Source organism: Octopus bimaculoides, chromosome 26, assembly GCF_046866305.1.
Source record: "Octopus bimaculoides isolate indiv1 chromosome 26, ASM4686630v1, whole genome shotgun sequence".
NCBI lineage: Eukaryota > Metazoa > Mollusca > Cephalopoda > Octopoda > Octopodidae > Octopus > Octopus bimaculoides.
In genome coordinates, this window is record NC_142953.1 from 14532226 (window position 1) to 14552640 (window position 20415).

General features: G+C 38.4%; 3 protein-coding genes across 20 annotated transcripts in view; 1 reads left to right on the forward strand and 2 right to left on the reverse strand.

Moving 5' to 3' along the window:
* The window catches only part of LOC106880134 (large subunit GTPase 1 homolog), a 15633-nt gene extending 11925 nt beyond the window's left edge, over positions 1-3708 (reverse strand). For both annotated transcript variants that reach the window (XM_089342510.1, XM_089342512.1), the window contains exons 1-2: positions 3529-3708; positions 1672-1798 (exon numbers count right to left, since the gene is read on the reverse strand). In XM_089342510.1, the coding sequence (XP_089198636.1) occupies positions 1672-1798; positions 3529-3618 (217 nt within the window). In that variant the 5' untranslated portion in view covers positions 3619-3708. The remainder of the gene's footprint in view (positions 1-1671; positions 1799-3528) is intronic.
* Positions 3709-4223: 515 nt separating this feature from the next.
* On the forward strand, positions 4224-15428 carry LOC106880202 (uncharacterized). Of its 2 annotated transcripts, XM_089342513.1 has the most exons (13): positions 4224-4297; positions 5669-5840; positions 6697-6824; positions 7980-8118; positions 8774-8877; positions 9402-9608; positions 10147-10273; positions 11060-11250; positions 11464-11574; positions 12474-12680; positions 13468-13587; positions 14057-14174; positions 14631-15428. In XM_089342513.1, exons 2-13 carry the CDS (start codon positions 5669-5671, stop codon positions 14729-14731), a joined length of 1725 nt encoding a protein of 574 aa, XP_089198639.1. In that variant the 5' UTR covers positions 4224-4297; the 3' UTR covers positions 14732-15428. The 2 variants fall into 2 exon arrangements, with proteins under 2 accessions (XP_089198639.1, XP_089198640.1); XM_089342514.1 differs by lacking the exon at positions 12474-12680.
* A 2898-nt stretch (positions 15429-18326) lies between these two features.
* LOC106880141 (uncharacterized) overlaps positions 18327-20415 on the reverse strand; it is a 56471-nt gene continuing 54382 nt past the window's right edge. For all 16 annotated transcript variants that reach the window (XM_089342507.1, XM_089342497.1, XM_089342503.1 and 13 more), the window contains 2 exons: positions 19925-20071; positions 18327-18812 (listed from right to left, as the gene is read on the reverse strand). In XM_089342507.1, coding sequence (XP_089198633.1) covers positions 18516-18812; positions 19925-20071 — 444 coding nt within the window. In that variant the 3' untranslated portion in view covers positions 18327-18515. The remainder of the gene's footprint in view (positions 18813-19924; positions 20072-20415) is intronic.

Consider the following 20415-nt stretch of genomic DNA (forward strand, 5'->3'; position numbering starts at 1 on the left):
GAAAAACAAAAAAATGAATAAAAATATCGAGAAAAATTAAATGGATACATATAAAGCCAACAATACAACCACTCTTGTAAAAAATGCAGTTGTGCATTACATATATTCTCTTACAAAGGAAGATAACTCCATACATGATTACAATATATATATATATATATATAAACTACCCCTAATTTGCAGCTGCAAAACAACAAACTGCTCATTCCATTCTTGTTGATATGTGTGTATAAATATATATATAGTAATGTTTCATGGTCTGCTACCACAACAGCTCCTTTATAGGATCCAGTTAGCTCAAGACATCCTCAGGAGGAACCACGTCCGGTTTCGGCCCCTACTCCTCTACCGTTTTGACGTGGTGGGGCCCCCCCTTTCGGAGGTGTCTTCAGCTCTGGTGTTGGGTGCATGTCTTCTTTCTTCTATTCCCTGGCCTCTTCGATGCAGCATCAACGAGTGTCAGCTTCCGACTGACTGTCTTGTCAAATTCCCCTTTTTATATATATATATATATATATATATATATATATTATCATCATTTAACATCCATTTTCCATGCTGGCATGGGTTGGATGGTTTGACCAGAGCTGATAAGGCCATGGGCCACACCAGACTCCATAGTCTGTTCAGGTATGGCTTCTATGGGCTGGATGCACTTCCTAATGCCAACCGCTCCACACAGTACACTGGGAGCTTTTTATGTGGCACCAGCATGAGCACTTTATATATATATATAAACAATATATGAGTATATGCATATATATATACATGTATGTACATACCTTCATCTACATGTACATATAGATACACATCTGGGTACATGACGTTGCAAAAGAACATGGACAAAATGATAAACAAGGTACAACAAACAAGCAGGCCATATAGAGAACATATCCTTCATATACACACGCACACATTCATACATACGTGTGTGTGTCCAAGTTTGCTCAATGCATACCAACACTAGTTGTCAAGCAATGGGAGGCACATACACACAAACACAGTTTCCATTTGCCACATTCGCTCACAAGCTATTGGTCACCCTGGGGCTAAAGCAGAAGACACTTGCCCAAGATGCCACACAGTGGGACTGAACCTGGAACCAAGTGGTTGGGAAGCAAATTTCTTGACACACAGCCACATCCACACCAACAATAACTACCATCATCATCATCATCATCATCATATAACATCTGTTCATCTTCGGTGCTGGCATGTTTGAGACAGCTCAGCAGGATCCAATGAGGCGGTGAGCAGTGACTGACCCATCACAAACCCGCAACAAATGACATTAATGGAGACTAAATTACATCATCATCATCATCATCATCGTTTAACGTCCGCTTTCCATGCTGGCATGGGTTGGACGATTTGACTGAGGACTGGTGAAACCGGATGGCAACACCAGGCTCCAGTCTAATTTGGCAGAGTTTCTACAGCTGGATGCCCTTCCTAACGCCAACCACTCAGAGAGTGTAGTGGGTGCTTTTACGTGTCACCCGCACGAAAACGGCCACGCTCGAAATGGTGTCTTTTATGTGCCACCCGCACAAGCCAGTCCAGGGGCACTGGCAACGATCTCGCTCGAAAATCCTACGGGAGCCAGTCAGGCGGTACTGGCAACGGCCACGCTCTACAAAACAAATAAAAAAACAGTCAAGATATCCTTACCTGCAGTAAACTCTGTACCTGCTAATTCTGCAGTGGCAAGGAAGTCTTCCAGGTTACTCTGTTCAGTGACAGATGCAAGGTTGAGCCGACCCCACTCATAGCCATCGTTCAGTTCACTCGTATGTACCTGAAGAAGGAAATGACAAAACAAGGACATCAAACATGGGGTTACGCACCATATTTGAAATCACACCGACCCCCACCTGTTGCTTCGCGACCGCGAAGACTGCCTCCAGACTACTTGCAGGTCACTAAACAAGAATTTCAACATATTTTAGATCTGGGGGAATCATTCAACCATCCAGCAACAGTTGGTTGGTCCAGTTCACTATATTTTGTACCTAAGTAGGAGACGAAAGACTGGTGTCCATACAAATGTATACAGAAATTTTCGAAATTCCGATTTTTGGCAATTTTCCGGAATCTCCGTATCCGAAAACGTGGAAAGGCACTGTCATGGTATTAGCTGTCAGAAGTGAAAGTAGAAAAATCTGACAAGGAACGTTACTGCTGGTTTGAGTTGATTCTTTGGCTACTGACAGCTAATACCATGACTGGCCGGAGCGAGCTATTTCCCAAAAAATTTTTAAAACAACAATAATTTGCGAGAAAATGGGGGGGAGGAAGTCTTTACGAAATATGTTAAGACGACTTATTTGTTGCATACGATCTTTTTCTCACTTTAAGTAAATTCCCAGATAAACGTTTATATTAGAAAGGCAGAAGACACCAGAAGCAAAAATAATGTACACGTACAGTTAAATATAGAAGTGTAAAGTATAATCTGTTAGGGTTAGGGTGAAGAGAGATAGATAGTGGTAAGCAGCAAACAACAAGCAAAAACAAAAAAAAACATACCTTCTCTACCTCTCTTAACCCTAACCCTAACCCCTAACACTAAAACCCTAATCCTAACACCCTAGTGAAGATCGTGCGGGTGTTACGGAAAAGGCCGATCTTTGGTAAAGATCGCCGAAGACACTTTTTACGGAAAAGGCCGATATTCCGGCCTAGTATTGAAAGATCGCCCATAATCTCTATAGTAAACATGATATTGAATGGAATAATTCCCCGTTTGAACTTTTTTAATTACGTGTGTGTGTGTGTGAGAGAGAGAGAGAGGATAAACAAACGCATAAAACGGAGAAAAATATGGACTTGTTCTGAAACACCCTCGAGTGGGGAACGGTTCTCAAAAATAATCCCCTGTTGTTTTACCCCAAAATTCCTATGTTCACGGAATCTACCATAGTCCGAAGTATATTTGTAGAGAATTTCGTAAAAAAAAAAAAAATATCCATTTTCTTGAAAGTTAAGACGAATTGAAGTGGACGCCGATGAATTTTCCGAAATTCCCCACTCCTCCGAAGTCTACATGATATAACAACATACTCGTAGACAATTTCATTAAAAAATATCCATTTTATCATCCAAACTTGGTGGGGAGGGGGCAGAAATCTGTAATTATGCCAATAAATCCATATGTAACATGTAAACGAATATGGAAAAAAAATGGGTAAATTTTCGGATTAACACCCACACGATTTTCACCAGGGTGTTAGGGTTAGGGAATTCCGTCCCTAACCCCAAACCCTAAAACCCTGACCCTAACACCCTAGTGAAAATCGTGCGGGTGTTAATCTGAAAATTTACCAAAAAATGCGCTCTGGCGAACGGGGGAGGGGGACGAGTCGATTACATCGACCCACAGTACGTAACTGGTACTTAATTTATCGACCAAGAAAGGATGAAAGGCAAAGTCGATCTGGACCACGTAAATAATAAAGACGGAGAAACATGTGTCAATGCGTGTGTGTAATTTTAAACAACGGAACAAATCCAGAATATTATACTCACAAAACATTTCTGTCCTCCGTGTTTTTTCTTAGCGAATCTTTCCTTGATAATACTACGACCAAGAACTTGGCCCTTGTCGTTCTTACCCATTATTAAACAATAAAAATCACATTAATTAAATGTTTTCTTCGGGTAAACACGAGGAGGAACGAAAAATTAATTAATCAACCAAGGGTGGATAACTCTATAAATACTTTACAGTAATGACGTTGTTACAGCATTCGTAAGTCTAGGACCTCACACGAACAAGTAGCCTCCTTTTGTCTTTTTTTTTTTTAATTATCTGGTATCTTAATTGTTTCGGGCATTGGACTCCGGCCATCCTGGAGCATCACCATGAAGGGTTTTAGTAACTAAATTTGAAAGTTTCTCGTTAACAAATAATCTTACTTTTTTTTTTTTTTCATCTTTTTTCTATAAATTGTTAATTTAAAACGTTGAACTCTGTAAATGCCAAACATGGGATCGATGAGGACGTATTGATTTAACAAAACCAATGTCACGATGATAATGATAGTAAATTTTAAAAAAAAAACAAATAAAAAAGCAGTTTTGCGATCAAGTGACGATGAATTTTTATTCTTTCCTTCGGTTTCAATTCGTAAATTTAATCTCTTGGTGTAGTGGTAGAAAAATTTGCCTCTGCAGATAAATCTTATTATTTAGTGCTTATCCTCCACATGTTTCCTCTCACCACAACTCAGCAGGGAACTGCGTGATTTGGGTTTCAAGTCGTGGACGGCCTACTTCCAGTACACACATTAAGAAGGCAAGTGATGTTTATTTGTTATTATTTGTTTATTCTTGTTTTTTTTTTCTATCTGTCCGCAAAAATCTTTAAAAAACAACAAAGGCAAAGTGTAAGTCAAGCAGAATCTGCAAACTCTTGAACTAAGGACGTGGTGCGACCTTTGATGCAGACACTGGCAATCGAAGGGTCACTGTTGTTGTTGGAGATGGCGATAGTATTTAGCCCCAGGTCAACTCTGGTCATGCAGGCCTGTTTATGATCAAAAGCATTTCCAGTTACGACTGTCCTGCCTTATTTGGGGTATATCTAGGATTACATTTTATTAATGCAATATTTTTTTCTTAAGTCGATGTGGCTGTAATTCGAGGGCAATTTGGCCGTCTTGGGAGTTATTCCGAGTAGTGGAGAGAAGAAGGAGGGGATCTAATGAATATGGTAACCTATAATCCTGTGAAAGGCATTCAAGATATTAATGGAATTATTATGTAATATTATTATGTATATAGAGTTGTTACCTGCAAGTATTGTGTAATAACTATTACGACTATTACATTACACTAATGCATGCACCACAGAGTGAGAGGGTATGCCATTAAACTCTGTGATAGAGAGAAAGAGAGTTAACTGTGTCTACTTATCTGTTAATCAACCACCCAGGTGAAAAACCTCCTAAAGGTCATCTTGGTATTTAAGGTTGAATATTTCTAGTCGTATTACATTGTAAAAGACGATTAAGAAAAGTAATAATTGATTTTTTTTTTTTAAGGAATATTTCATCCGTTCGTTTTGTTTGTTTACATAATTTATATTTTAGATTGTAATATAATTACGATGCAAAGAATCTCGACATACTTTCACAAGTGCCACCACCCTCTGACTTTGTTTCCTCATAACTTTAACAAAAATGAATATTTTTTTTATTGAAATGTTCTACAAATACCTTTCAGATAGTATAGATTACGATTCTATCGGAATCTAATGTTAAAAAAAAAAAAAGAAAGAAAGAAAACTGGTGAGCACTCACAACATATATACTGACGCACGTGCCCCCCCCCCTTCCATGATCCTTTTTGATCGAAATTCTACACCCTTTTTTCTTCTCTTCCCAAAAAGAAAAGCTCTACTTTGTATTTTGTCCCCTCTCTGTTCAGCCCTATTGCCAATAAAGAAACATATCTATCTATCTGTTCTTCTGTCTGTCTATCTAAATTATTTATCTGTCCCTCTGTCTATCCATCTATCTATCTATCTATTTATCCTTTTGTGTATCCATCTATCTATCTATCTATTATCTATCTCCTTTTGTCTGTCTATCTATCTATCTCTCTGTCATGTCTGTCTGTCTATCTATCTATCTATCTGTTTCACTCTCTCACTCTCTCTCTTTAGATGTTGTGCTGTTCCCGATGGCTATCACACTTTGGCCGAAGATCTGTTGCCGCCCGCCACTTTCTACACTTAAAACGGACATTGGCAAAAGCTGCCACTGCAAAACCCTTCATCTTCCAAGACATAATGGACTTTGAATCAAAACCAGAGATTCCATGGAAGAAAATTTCAGGTTTGTAGCATTTTATCTTTGTATTTCTTTTACCAATTTCATTCTTTGGGCGCTGACCATGCTGGAGCACTGTCTTCAAGGAGGGGTTTAGTTATTAATTCTATTGACCTCAGTACTTTCTCTAGTGTTTATTTTATCCAACTCATTAGGTCATCCTGGACTTAAATGAATGTGATATTTATGAATGTTAATCATCATCATCGTCAACCCCTGGATACTAGGCTAGATTAAGACCGATAGAGGCCCTAAGCACTTAAAAGATTTTGGTGCTTCTTCATGTTTTCATATGTATTGAGAGAACGGAAAAGAGCTCATTTTGGTTATGGGTAAAAAGGAATGGTAGATTGAACTGAAAAAGAATACAGCAAGCCACTAAACATAAGTGCAAGTTTATGCGGTAGTCTTTGTGACTGACCAGGAGTGGCTGTGTAGTAAGTAGCTTGCTTACCAACCACATGGTTCTGGGTTCAGTCCCCACTGCATGGCACCTTGTGCAAGTGTCTTCTACTATAGCTTCGGGCCGACCAAAGCCTTGTGAGTGGATTTGGTGGACGGTACACGATACCCTTAAAACTAGTTACGCATTGGGGTTGATATAATCAACTTAATCCGTTTGTCTGTCCTTGTTTGTCCCCTCTGTGTGTAGCCCCTTGTGGGCAGTAAAGAAATAAGAAACTACCAAATATATATTTTGTTGGACTGACATTTATGGATTGAATATTTTTTATTTACTCTCAGACTTTGTTCGAAGTAGTTGGATATAGCTTCTTTTTTAACTAGACATGTCTGCTTTCCATGCTGGCATGGTGTGACCAGGTCATTATATTCCTGTTTTTTTCCACTCTCACCTGTACAGGTGATTATGTAGAAACAGTCAACGTCAATGGTAAGAAGGTGCTGCAAATTGATTCACAAGCACTGACTCTTTTGGCAGAGAAGGCCATCGTGGACATTGAACACCTACTGAGGCCAGGTCATCTACAGGTAACTATTCTTACAGTCTCTTGTTCTTTTATTTTTTCTACTGTAGTAGATTTCAACCAGGGTCCTTATCAGATTTTTGAGGTTCACACAAGCAAAATAGTGAATTGGAATGAGTGTTGTAGTTGATATCCAATCAACGGAACAGCCTGGTCGTGGAATTAATGTGCAAGTGCAGACACATGTAGCTTTACTATAGTTCTTAGAGAGATTCAGCATGACCCTTATGAATTACTGGTACAACTCACTTTTGCCAGCTGAATAAACTGGTGCAACAAGAAATACAGAAATAAAAAAGCACCATTCAAGTGTGGTGGTCGTTCGAAAATGTAAGGATACAGATCGTGTCATATAGCCAGCTGGAGACAATGTCTGCTGGGGCTAAATTACAGCAACATTCGTCCTAGACCGGGACTGCCATGTTATGTTGGCAAACAATCTTTACTATAGGAAATAAAGTGTTCTTGCTCAAGGAGACAATGCACAATGTATGTATGTTTGTATGTATGCTTGTATGTGATGTATGTATGTGTGTGTATGTATATACACACACATACATATGAACTTACTTTCAAAACCAGTTATAGAGACAGAATAAGTACCTGACTTCAAAGCCAGTTATACTGACAGATAGAATAAGAAGTACCTGACTTAATAAAAAACAGTGCTGGGGTTCAATTCATTCAACTAAAATCCTCCAAGGTGGTGCCCTGTATACATATATATGTAAGTATATACATATGTGTGTTTGTCGTCATCATCATCACCACCATCATATGTGTGTGTGTGTGTTTGTAAATACACACACACACATATACATACATATGAACTTACTTTCAAAATCGGATATATGCATCAGAATGACTTTCGAGTGATTGTTTAAAACAACAACTTCAATATATCTGATTTTGATTGAAAGTCTAAAGATTTACCTAATCTCTATATGGCATCTATCCCAGTTTGACTCAAAAGAATTTCGCGTGCAGGAAGCCAGCAGCTTTCAGGTTGTGTTTTAAGAGTTATCATGAAATCAACCAAATATGCACTTATACCAGTTTTGAAAGTAAGCTTCTCATATATGTATATATGTATGTGGAAATGTATGGTTTGTGCATATGTATTACGTATTTATTGGTCTCTTTTTGTCTAATTTTTCAGCAATTATCAAATATTCTCAAGGATCCAGAAGCTTCGAAAAACGACAAATTTGTAGCCCTGGAGTTGCTAAAGAATGCCAACATTGCTGCCAATATGGTACTGCCAGGCTGTCAGGATACAGGAACGGCTATCTGTATGGGTAAGTGCCAATATGAGATGCATCATATATCGTCAGTGTCATTTAACATCCGCTTTCCATGCTGGCATGGGTTGCTCTTCCTAACGCCAACCACTCCGAGAGTGTAGTGGCTGCTTTTACGTGCCACCGGCACGAGGGCCGGTCAGGCGGTACTGGCAATGGCCACGTCCAAATGGTGTTTTTTACATGCCACCTGCACAGGAGCCAGTCCAGCAGCATTGGCAACTTATTCTATCGGTCTCTTTTGCTGAAACGATAAGTTACAAGGACATAAACACACTAACAACAACAACAACAACAGTTGTCAAGTGGTGGTGGTGGTGGGTGAGGGGGACAACAAATACAGACACAAAAACTCACACACACACACACACACATGATGGGCATTTTTCAGTTTCCATCCACCAAATCCACTCCCAAGGTTTCGGTCAACCTGAGGCTATAGTAGAAGACACTTCCCCAATGTGCCACACAGTGGGACTGAACCCAGAGCCATGTGGTTGGAAAGCAAGCTTTTTACCATTCATACATACATACAACCTGGAACCGTGTGGTTGGAAAACAAGCTTCTTACTACAATGCTTTCACACGGAACAATTTACGATATGCATGTTTTCCTTATTTATTTTTTTTTGTTTTTGCTTCTCCTATTTAGGCAAGAAAGGACAATATGTGTGGACAACTGGGGAACCGGATGAAGTAGCATTGTCTCAAGGAATCTACAATGCTTTCACACGGAACAATTTACGATATTCGCAGGTAAGCCTTTTGTGTAAGTTTTTTAATTAGTGTGGGTGCTTAGTGACAGATTTCATCTGTCTTTACATTCTGAGTTCAAATTCCGCCAAGGTCGAAAGTACCAGTTATGCAAAGACATTCGAGCGAGATCGTTGCCAGTGCCGCTGGACTGGCTCCTGTGCAGGTGGTACATAAAAAACACCATTTCGAGCGTGGCCGTTGCCAGTACCACCTGACTGGCCTTCATGCCGGTGGCACGTAAAAGCACCCACTACACTCTCGGAGTGGTTGGCGTTAGGAAGGGCATCCAGCTGTAGAAACCTTGCCAGATCAGATTGGGGCCTGGTGTAGCCATCTGGTTTCACCAGTCCTCAGTCAAATCGTCCAACCCATGCTAGCATGGAAAGCGGACGTTAAACGATGATGATAATGATTATGATGATGACTACTCTCCTGCCCAAAACTTCAAGCCTTGAACCTATAGTAGAAAGGAATATTATTATTATCATTATCATTGTTGTTATTATTTCTTTGTATACTTCCAGGTGGCGCCATTAGACATGTACAAAGAAGTCAACACTGGTACCAACCTACCTGCTCAGATTGAAATCTATTCCACCAACAGCAATCATTATGACTTTCTCTTCTTAGCTAAAGGTGGTGGTTCTGCCAACAAGACATTTCTTTTCCAACAAACCAAAGCCCTCCTTAATCCTGAAAAACTTCTCCAATTCTTTGACGAAAAGATTAAGGTAAAATTTGTTATCTTACAATATTTTGTTTATGAAATATTTAGCAGAATAGATAGGCAGAATCCAAAGGAACCCGTCGTATGTGTGTGTGTATATAACGTACCGTTCTGTGATGGTAAGATTAACAAAAAAAGTACTCCATCTAGTGAGAGATGAATATTATTTAATAGACATGGTACATGTTATGTGCTGCTAATATTTTCTTGTGCTGAGAACATGCCAAATAATGAATCATAACATGTGTAACATCTTTGTACAGTAAGGTGGAGTGAAAAATGCAAACTTCAAGAACTACTGATTGTTTATTTTTAGAACCATATTGTAGAGTAGATGTGAGAGGTTATATCTTGCTGGTTTGATGATAAAACGGGCAGAATATTTTGGCCGGATATGGTCATTTAAATGCTACAGGATTAACACATTGACACCATGACTCATCTTTAACCAGATGTTGCGATATTTTTAAGACAATCTTGTTGGTTTCGTCTTTTTTTTTTTTTTGTAATATTTTTATAGTGTCTATTTTTATTTTTCAAAGACCCTTGGCACTGCTGCCTGCCCTCCGTACCATTTAGCTGTTGTCATTGGTGGGACATCTGCCGAGTATAATCTGAAGACCGTGAAGCTGGCATCCTGTCGGTATTTAGATACACTACATACATCAGGTTGGTACTCTGGATGCCTTCTTTTGTGACCATCACAATCAGCATCGTCGTCATCATTGTCATGAACAGTGTCGTCATCATCATCATTTTTATCATAATCAAGACCTTCATCATTGTTGTCATTGGCTGCGTTGTCGTCATCATCCTCATCATCAATATCCTCCTCTTCATCAGCATCACTACTGCCGTCATCATGATGACAATAATGATCATCACTATCATCCTCATCATCATGGTCATAATTGCTATCTGTCACTATCATAGTGATGATGATCATCGCCATTATCATTGTCATCATTATCATAATCATCATCAAGATGATTGTCATCACCATAACCACCATCAGTGTCATCACTATGATAATTATGGTGAAGATGACAATGATAGTGACGATTATCATTGTCATCCCTCTCACCATCATCATCTCTATCATCACTTCTCTCATCATCATCTCTTTCTTCATCATCATCATCACCTCTCATAATCATTATCTCTCATTGTCATCATCATCATCATCATCATCTTAACTTCAAATCAATTAAGATCAGCAGCCATGAGAGCCACTACCTGGTATTTATTATTATTATTTAACAACACTCTGAGTGGTTGGCGTTAGGAAGGGCATCCAGCTGTAGAAACTCTGCCAAATCAGATTGGAGCCTGGTGTAGCCATCTGGTTCACCAGTCCTCAGTCAAATCGTCCAACCCATGCTAGCATGGAAAGTGGACGTTAAACGATGATGATGATTATTATTATTATCATCATCTCATTTTTATCTTCTGCAGGTAATGAATTTGGCCGTGCATTTCGTGATGTTGAACTAGAGAAAGAACTGCACAAGTTAACGCAACAGATGGGCATTGGGGCACAGTTTGGCGGCAAGTACTTCTGTCATGACGTGAGGGTTATTCGGTTACCCCGCCACGGAGCCTCCTGTCCTGTAGGCATTGGTGTTTCTTGTTCTGCTGACAGACAAGTAAGCAGATGTAATTGACTTAATCCCCTTGTCTTCTTGTTTGTCCCTTCCATGTTTTAGCCCTCTGTGGGCAATAAAGAAATAATTATTATCTCTTTGTTCTATGGATCTTTGATGTCTGCTTCTTGTTGATTAATTGAGTAATTAACTGAAAGAATTTACTAAAATTTGTGTTTATTTATTTATCTATTTATCTATTTCGATTTTTCCAAGGTTAATGCACGGATCAACGAAGATGGAATCTTTCTGGAACAACTGGAAACCAACCCACACAAATACCTACCTGAGGTCACTGATTTAAGTTTGGGCGGAGATGTAGTACAGGTGTGTTATGTGTGTGTTTGTCTTTGTGTGTAATGTATGAAACTGTCAGACGAGATGACAAATGACTGAGATAGCCCCTGGCTGTACTCAAGAAGACCTGTCCTCCATAGCAGAAGCGTTAAGGCCACTTCTCCTAGTGAAGAGGATGTGACGGTACCATGTTAAATGCACCTAGCACACACTGTAAAGTGGTTGGTGTTTGGGAAGGGCATCCAACCATAGAAACCAAGTGAAATCAGACTGGAATCTAGTGTAGCTTGCCAGCTTTGGTCAAACTGTCCAACTCATGACAGCATGGAAAACAGATGTTTGATGATGATGATGACGATGGTAGCAGTGGTGGTGGTGGTGACGACGACATATGTATGTGTGTGTGATTTCCTTTGAGTTTTTGTTACTTCACTTTGTTTATTGAATACTATGGGTGAAGGTACATGGTTTAGTGGTTAGGGTACTCATTTCACAATCACAAGGTCATCAGTTCAATTCCTGGTGGCACATTGTGTCCTTGCTCCAGTCCACTCAGCTGGCAAAAATGAGTATTACATGTGTTTCAAAAGCACCAGCCTTGTCACATTCTGTCATGCTAAATCTCCCTGAGAACTACATTAAGAGTATGCATGTCTGTGGGGTACTCAGCCACTTGCATTTTAATTTCATGAGCAGGCTGTTCCATTGATTGGATCAACTGGGGCACACTCATCCTCTTAACTGATGGGGTATTAGTTTTTATATACTATTTTAAAATGCTAGATGGAAGGGGAGTTGGCTATCATCATCACCATCACTACCACCATAATCATTTATATTATCAATTTAGTTTCATTCTGTTTTTTCACATTTCATTAAAAAAAAAAAAACAATAATTAGTTCTAATAGTTTTAATTTTTCTTAATTAGATTGACATGAACCAACCAATGAAGGATATGCTTTCAGTCCTGGATTCTTACCCTATCAAGACTAGACTGTCTCTCAGCGGAACGCTGATTGTTGCCAGAGATATTGCTCATGCCAAGTTAAAGGAGAGAATTGACAGCGGAGAAGGCCTCCCCCAGTATATGAGAGACCATCCTGTCTATTATGCAGGACCTGCCAAAACCCCTGAGGTGAAAAGCACACCTTTGTAACCTCTTTTTTTTTCCTTTAGTCTTTTTTCTTCGATTTTTTTCTTTCTGGCGTTATGCCATGCTTGAGTAGAAGACCCATCAAGCCAAGTGAAATCGTAGTCATGGCAGATACCGGTGTCACGCAGCTGCCACCCATGTCAGTGGCACATAAAAAGCACCTTTCACGTTACCTTGGGTCGAGAAGGGACTTTGCACCATTCACAGATCTGGTCAGTGGCCCTCAGCAGGTTGTCCCATAGAAACCTCCAGTTGTCTTCCACATCATGTGATGCTATATCCCCTTCTATTTCGTCAAAGGATTTGACTAATACGTCTCTAAATCTGTCCATTCACAGGATCTTTAAGCTTCCAGATCCTTCTCCTCCATTCCGGTCATCTTCCGGGCATCCATTTAGCCCTGATCCTGAAGTCGCTTACTACTAGTCTATGTTGTGGGATACATTCTTCGCCTGGGAAGGTTTTGGCATTTATAAGCAGCCATCTTTCCCTTTTCCTGGCGAGGATGTAGTCAATTTGGCTAGTGTGTCTGCCAGAACGGTAGGTGTCTAGGTGACTGGCAGGTTTTCTGAAGTTAATATTGCAAACCATAAGATCATTTGCATCGCAGAACTCCAGCAGCCTGGTTCCCTCTTCATTGCGGGAACCAAATCCATAGTCTCACTACTTTGACGATGCTGGTGCTGGTGGCAGCAATGATGATGATGAAATTGTTTGTTTTGTATTTGTTGTAAATTCTGTACCCATGTATTGTACTTTATCTCATCAGGGTTACGCCAGTGGATCTTTCGGCCCTACAACTGCTGGACGTATGGATTCTTATGTCGATCTGTTACAGTCAAATGGCGGAAGTATGGTGATGTTAGCTAAAGGAAACAGAAGCAAACAGGTCAGTCCATATGTGTATTTGTCTGTATGCATGTGTGTGTATAAGTTGGTGAATGTAAGTGAATATGTGTACTTTTGTATGCGTTGTATTTTCATATATGCAATGATTCTCTCTCTCTCTCTCTCTCTCAATCACTCTCTTCTCAGGTTAACATCTTATTGCCCTGCCCCTATCAACCTCCCTCCCTCTCTATTTATATATAATAATACTCTCTCAATCTCTCTCCGCCTCCTGTCAGATGACCATCTCACTGCTCCACCCACATTAACTTCCCTCTCTCCATATATAATGATACACTCTCTCTATTTCATATCATTCCTTTCCATCGCTCTCATCTCTGTCAGGTAGCTATCTCATTACCATCCCCACATCAACCCCCCTCCCTCTTTATTTATAATGATACTCTCTCTCTCTCAATCACTCCCCACTATCATTTTTAACTTCTTCCCTTTTTCTTCTCTCCTGTCAGGTAACCAGATCCTGTAAACAACATGGTGGCTTCTACCTTGGTTCCATTGGAGGACCAGCTGCCATCTTGGCTGAGAACTGTATTAAGAAAGTCGAAGTATTAGAATACCCAGAATTAGGTAAGTCCAGCTTGTCTGTTCCCACCACTTTCCTACATCATTCCTCTTTCTTCTTCCACCTCCATTTTTTGTTTGTGTGTCTATCAGTCTGCTAACCTGTATGTCTGTCCAATTAAGTTAGTACAGGCATGGCTGTGTGGTATGACATTTGCTTCCCAGCCACATAGGCCCTGGTTCAGTCCCACTGCACGGCGCCTTGGGCAATACCTTCTATATTAGCCCCAGGCTGATCAAAGCTTCCTGAGTGAATTCAGTTGTAAATAACTAAATATCTCTCTTTTCTATTTCTCTCTCCCCCAGACACCTAAAAGACATACTGTATCCCCACATTCAAGCATACACACACAATCACAGTTTCTGTTTGTTTGTCTGTCTCTCTCATCTTTAAATATCTGTTTTTGTGACTCTTAAAAATATCTGTATTTCTCTATTCATCATCTCATCTTCTCCTCTCAGGCATGGAAGCTATCTGGAAAGTCGAAGTAGAAAATTTTCCTGCTTTCATCGTTGTTGACAACAAAGGGAATGACTTCTTCCAGAAATGGCAAGTGGCATAAAACATCAGCACCATTCCACCAAAATCTATTTAGAACAGTAACAGGTTTCTTTTATAAGAAACCAAAGCTGGTACCAAGTGGCAAAATATCTGACATGTGGATTTCTATTTCATCTTCAGATTCTACGACTGATAAAAAATGGTGAAAACAATGAAGAATAGTTAATTATAAACTGTTAATTATCATTTAATTTATATTTATGAAGAATGGTGTGTTGGTAGAATTGTTGGAGCAGTGGACAAAATGCCTTGTGGTATTAAATTAGGACTTTTTTAACTTTTGAGTTTGAAACCTGTTGAGGTTGACTTTAGCAGTGTTGATAAAATAAAGAACCAGTAATCTACTGAGGGGTGCGATTCTAATTGAGTATATTCTATCCCACACTCACACATACATTTGTCGGCTTTTGTTAATTTCAACCCTTCTTTTCTCTGGTATCCACGCATCATATATGATAAATAAACATGTAAATTTTTCAACCATCAAGTCATAGGCAAACTGCAATCTTCAAGACTTTCTGAACAGCACACCTAAGTAAAATGACCTTGTTCTTGCAGCCCACCTAATAAACCATGTCTCATGTGGCCCCACTTCTGGGAAAAAAAAAAAAAATAAAATAAAAGGTTGCCCACGACTGATGTAAGACAAAGTGACCTGGGCAGGATTTGAACTTAGAACATGAAGAGTCGTAACAAAATGCCACAATTCTACCATTCACTCACTATAAATATGTATATTCTGAATCCTAATATCTGGGGTTTCGTTGAAGGATTTATTATAATTACAGCTTTTTAGAAGAAAAAAAAGGATACCTATTTCTGAAAATAAAAAAGAAAAAAAAAAACTTCTGAAGTTTTGTTTAATGATTGAAATACATAAAAAATAAATAGACTGTGGTCATACTGGGGCACAGCCTTGAGGAATTTTAGTCGAATGAACCAACCCCAGCATCTTCTTTTTTTTTTTTAAGCCTTGTCTGTCTGCTGTTCGGTACAATTCAGTTAGTACAGGCATGGCTGTGTTGTATGACGTTTGTTTCCCAACCACATAGGTCCGGGTTCAGTCCCACTGCATGACACCTTGGGCAAATACCTTCTACATTAGCCTCAGGCTGATCAAAGCTTCTGTTGGTTTCTTTTGCCAAACCGCTAAGTTGGGCAGATGTACAAGAGGTTGCTGGAAAGATCCTGGCTTCAAGTGTATCATAAAAGGCTTGGTTCTAAGTTCTTTTACAGGTCTGCAATAAGTGTGTGAATCTGAGTGGGGAATATGTTGAATAAAATCATAATTAACTGATTCTCCTGTATGTATGTATATATATATATATATATATAATCCCCATCATTTAACATCCACTGTCTTTGCTGGAATGGGTTGGACAGTTTGACTGGGCTGGCACACTGGAAGGCTGCACCAGACTTCAATCCGATTATATATATATATATATAGACATAAGGAAAAATTAATTGATAATTAGTAATTTTACCAAGTAAAACTATTAACGGTAAATATATAAACACAATTTAAAATTTAGGGTTCAGTAAATATTGCTTCACCACACACCGAAAATTAGAAATAGCAGCCACATACATATATATATATATATATATATATATGTACACTCTGGTTATTATTATTTTTTTGTCTACGTTTTGTTTGCAATGTCCTGTACCCAGATATGCACCTATATATACAAGTAGATGTAGGTATGCACATACATATACGTATATATGCATATACTCATTTATTATTTGTTTTACACACACACACACACACACACACACACACACACACACACACACACACACACACACACACACACACACACACACACACACACATACATAGATAATTCAATATTGTTATAAATATCACTAATATTTTTTTTTCCCAACTTCCACCGCCTCTGATTATTATTATCATTATATTTTGGAGCTTTGTGCATGATTGAAAAAAAGTGTGCAAATAATGACTGCATATGCATGCTTTTTATGCATGTCGGAGAAGGCAAGGTTTCATTTTTGTCAAAAACATAAACACAAGAGCAGCAAGAGAAAGATCAAAGTTCAAAGTTTAGTTTTATTTATTTAATATTTTATATATATATTATATAATATATATATACATATATATATTATTTTTATATATATATATATATATGTATATATATATTTCTTAAAATTTATTCAAATTTTTTCCCTTATTTTTTTTTGTCCTGTTTTTATAATTGTTTGTTTTAAGTCTATTCATTTCATTGATTTAGTTTTTGTAATCTTTTCACCATATCTCATTTTTCTCTTTTTTTTTTACTTTTTTTATATTTTTTTAATATTTCTTTTGGGTTTGTTTTTTTTTTGCAATTAATATCACAGCCAATTCATGTAGGTAGGTATGCAAAAATTTCCACTTCTGATTTATTTATTTATTTTCCCCATATGTAAAATTCAGAAAGAACAGGAAAAGGAAAAAAAAAAAAAAAGAAAGAAAAAAGAGAGAGAGAGAGAGGCAGGGAAAAGAGAAAGAAAGGGGAAGATATTATTAAGGAAAGTGCAGCTTCCATTATTATTGATTTGTAATAATAAATATATATATATATACATACATATATATACATATATATATATATATATTTATTAGACTTGCTATACTCTCAAGGCTGAACGTCCAAGATTTCTAGAAAATAAAAAAGGCGAACATTGCAACATTCCAAAATAATAGTTTGTTGTTTTGTTTTTCTTGTCTATTTTCGGTTCCCGTTCCCCACCCCCAACAATACGCAAAAAGAAAGGTCCCCTTATGTCTTTCTTTCAGTTTGCCTTGTTTTGAAATTCAATTTTTTTTTTTTTTTAGAAGTGATTGAAGGAATCCAACATCTGCTTCCCACAACCCCCCACCCCCTGCCCCGACACCACTACTTTTAATCTGTGGACAACATTCACTTTAATTGATCTGTAGAAGGGAGGATTGAGGAGAAGAGAGACAAAGAGAGAGAAAGAAGAAGAAAACACTGAAGAACGGATAAGGAAACAAAAAAAAAACAGAAGAAAAGTGGGGGTGGGAGAATGAAGGAATCCAAACTGTCAGACCACTCACACTCCTTAAAAACAGGAGCATTCAGTATACACTTGTATCGGGTGTGTAAAGTCTGTAATGTTTTGTAGAAATACAACTACATCCAACACCCAATGTTTCCATACATTTCACCCTTACATGGCACTAAAAGTTTACAGAGTATTTCACAGATATTCAAATACAGCTATTTGAACGTTCGGACACAAAAAAAAAAAAAAACACAAGCTGAAAATCATTTACACAACTACAACTAAAAGAAAATATAAATCGCTTTCCACTTACTTTCTCACGCACAGGGTTGAATGACTGACTAACCAACCTCTCTCTCTCTCTTTCTCTCATCATATACCTCAGTCTCCCTCCAGACAGTGCTTGCAACTCCACACAGTAATGGCTATAAACACCACCAACTTAACAATACATTCTTTGCAATAAGATCATTTGGGAAGTTTTTTCTTTTTTGAAGACTGGTTTCAACGGTTGGCTTTTACTGACTGGCTGTCTCTGGCTTGCTTTCTTATCCTTTTTATTGTCATCATCTTTTGTTTTTTTAGTTTTGCATTCTGTATACACATACATATTTTTTAAGTGTTTGTGTACACACTAATGTCTGTGTCTGTATTTAAGCTGATGCGTGTGTATGTATCTGAAATTTATCTAAAGTTGTACAATATATGTGGATCACATGTTCGTGCCGAAAACATCACACCACTCACTTACTCTGTGCCTGAGTCACGGAATCAATCGATCCAACGTTGAACCTGTCCGAAGCAGCGTGGACGGTGAATCCCAGAACACTGGTGTCCAACTTCTGCATGCGTTTCTTCTTTTTGCTACTCTTGCTACTAGTTTTGTTGCTGTTGTTGTTGTTGCTGCTGCCACTGCCAGACAAGTGTTCCTGTTGGTTGGTCAAGTTGATGGCATCGTTGTTGCTATGGTTATTGTTATTGATGCTGTTGCTGCTATGAGACTCTGTGGCAGTGTTACGAACTGGACCCCAAATACTTTCCTGTAATTAGAATAATCTCAGATAAGAAACAACACAAGCATTCAGAAAGCTACAGAAAAAAAACACAAAATAAATCATTAACTGGGCTTCTTTGAGGGGAACATAATAAAAATTCTTCAAGGTGGTGCCCTAGCATGGCCACAGTCTAATGACTGAAGCATTTAATAGATTAAAAAAAAAGAGTATATTTTCTTCCAGATTGGCAGGAAGAGATGATGTCAGATTTTCAGTGCTTTCGATTTTCATTTTTATGAAGTAGGTTGCAGAAATCTGACAACTTTGTGGAACAATCCAGTGTAAGCTTAGGTTATGATGTAAAGAAGTGCTTTTAATTTTATTAAGCTGATCGATTTGACACTTTCAAGACAAGCAATATTGCTGGCTTGATTTGTGTTCTCCCAGTTGTTTAACAATGGAATCTTCCGCTGAATGGATTTCTGCAGGTCAATGAGTTTGGTCACATTCCAAAATCAAATGACGAATCAGTTTGTTCAATAACATTCAGTAGAGTTGTTTTGATGGGCTTCAAGTTTTGACTTTTAAACAGCTCAATACAATTTGTTAACTTCAATTTTCTTCAGACAAACCACAACACCCTTCAGGTAGATGGCCCTGCTCGATCTGTAGAAAAGGTGTAGGTAGAAACCTCTATAATGTGCAGAGAACAAATTCTGTCACATTCCAGGGGGAAAAACTACAAGTAGTTGATAGCTTCCATTACCTAGGTGACCAAGTCAGTAGCAGGGGTGGATGCTCTGAGAGTGTAGCTGCTGGAATAAGAATAGCCTGGGCAAAGTTCAGAGAGCTCCTACCCCTGCTGGTGATAAAGGGCCTCTTGCTCAGAGTAAAAGGTAGACTGTATGACGCATGTGTGTGGACAGGAGTGTTGGGGGCCACAATAAAATTTCACTCGGTACACTCTGCAAAGGGATTAGTGAACAAGCCATAATAATGTAAGCTAAAGATTCTTCCCGAGTCATGTGTATATGACTATTCACACATACATATTGCTGTCACCAAGAGAAAAGTAAGAGGCACACACACACACACGACATCTTCGGACACACCACAGTAAATCTTCATTTTCTAAGCCAAATTTAAATGCTACTTACCTCTTCTTGTGGTGGTTGGGATTTTCGGTTTGATTGGTTTGTATGTTGAGCCCCTTTCTTCAGTGCGTTTCGTTTCTCAAGAAAGAGACGAGTAAATTCAGCAGCAACTTTGTTTTCTCCCAAGTAACAGCGAACATATTCACGTACCTAGAGGTCAAAATCAAAAAACACATCTATATAGTGTGGTGGGTAGCAGGGAAGAAACGAAGCGAAGTAGAAAAAGATGGCAAATTTTATTCATCTTATGAAATGAGTATCTAAACAGACTCATAAATGCATATGAAAACTTTTAAGATTGTTTCTCACTTGATACATAACTACTAACACACACACAAGTATATATTTTTGTTTGTGCAAAGCAATCACTACACTGGTATGTTTCTGTACAATTTATGCAGGAGATTGTAGTTGTGTATTGAGATATGTCAATATACAGCTGGGTATAAGCTTGTCTATTGAGATTAATCAATTGGTGTGTGCGTGTTCGTGTA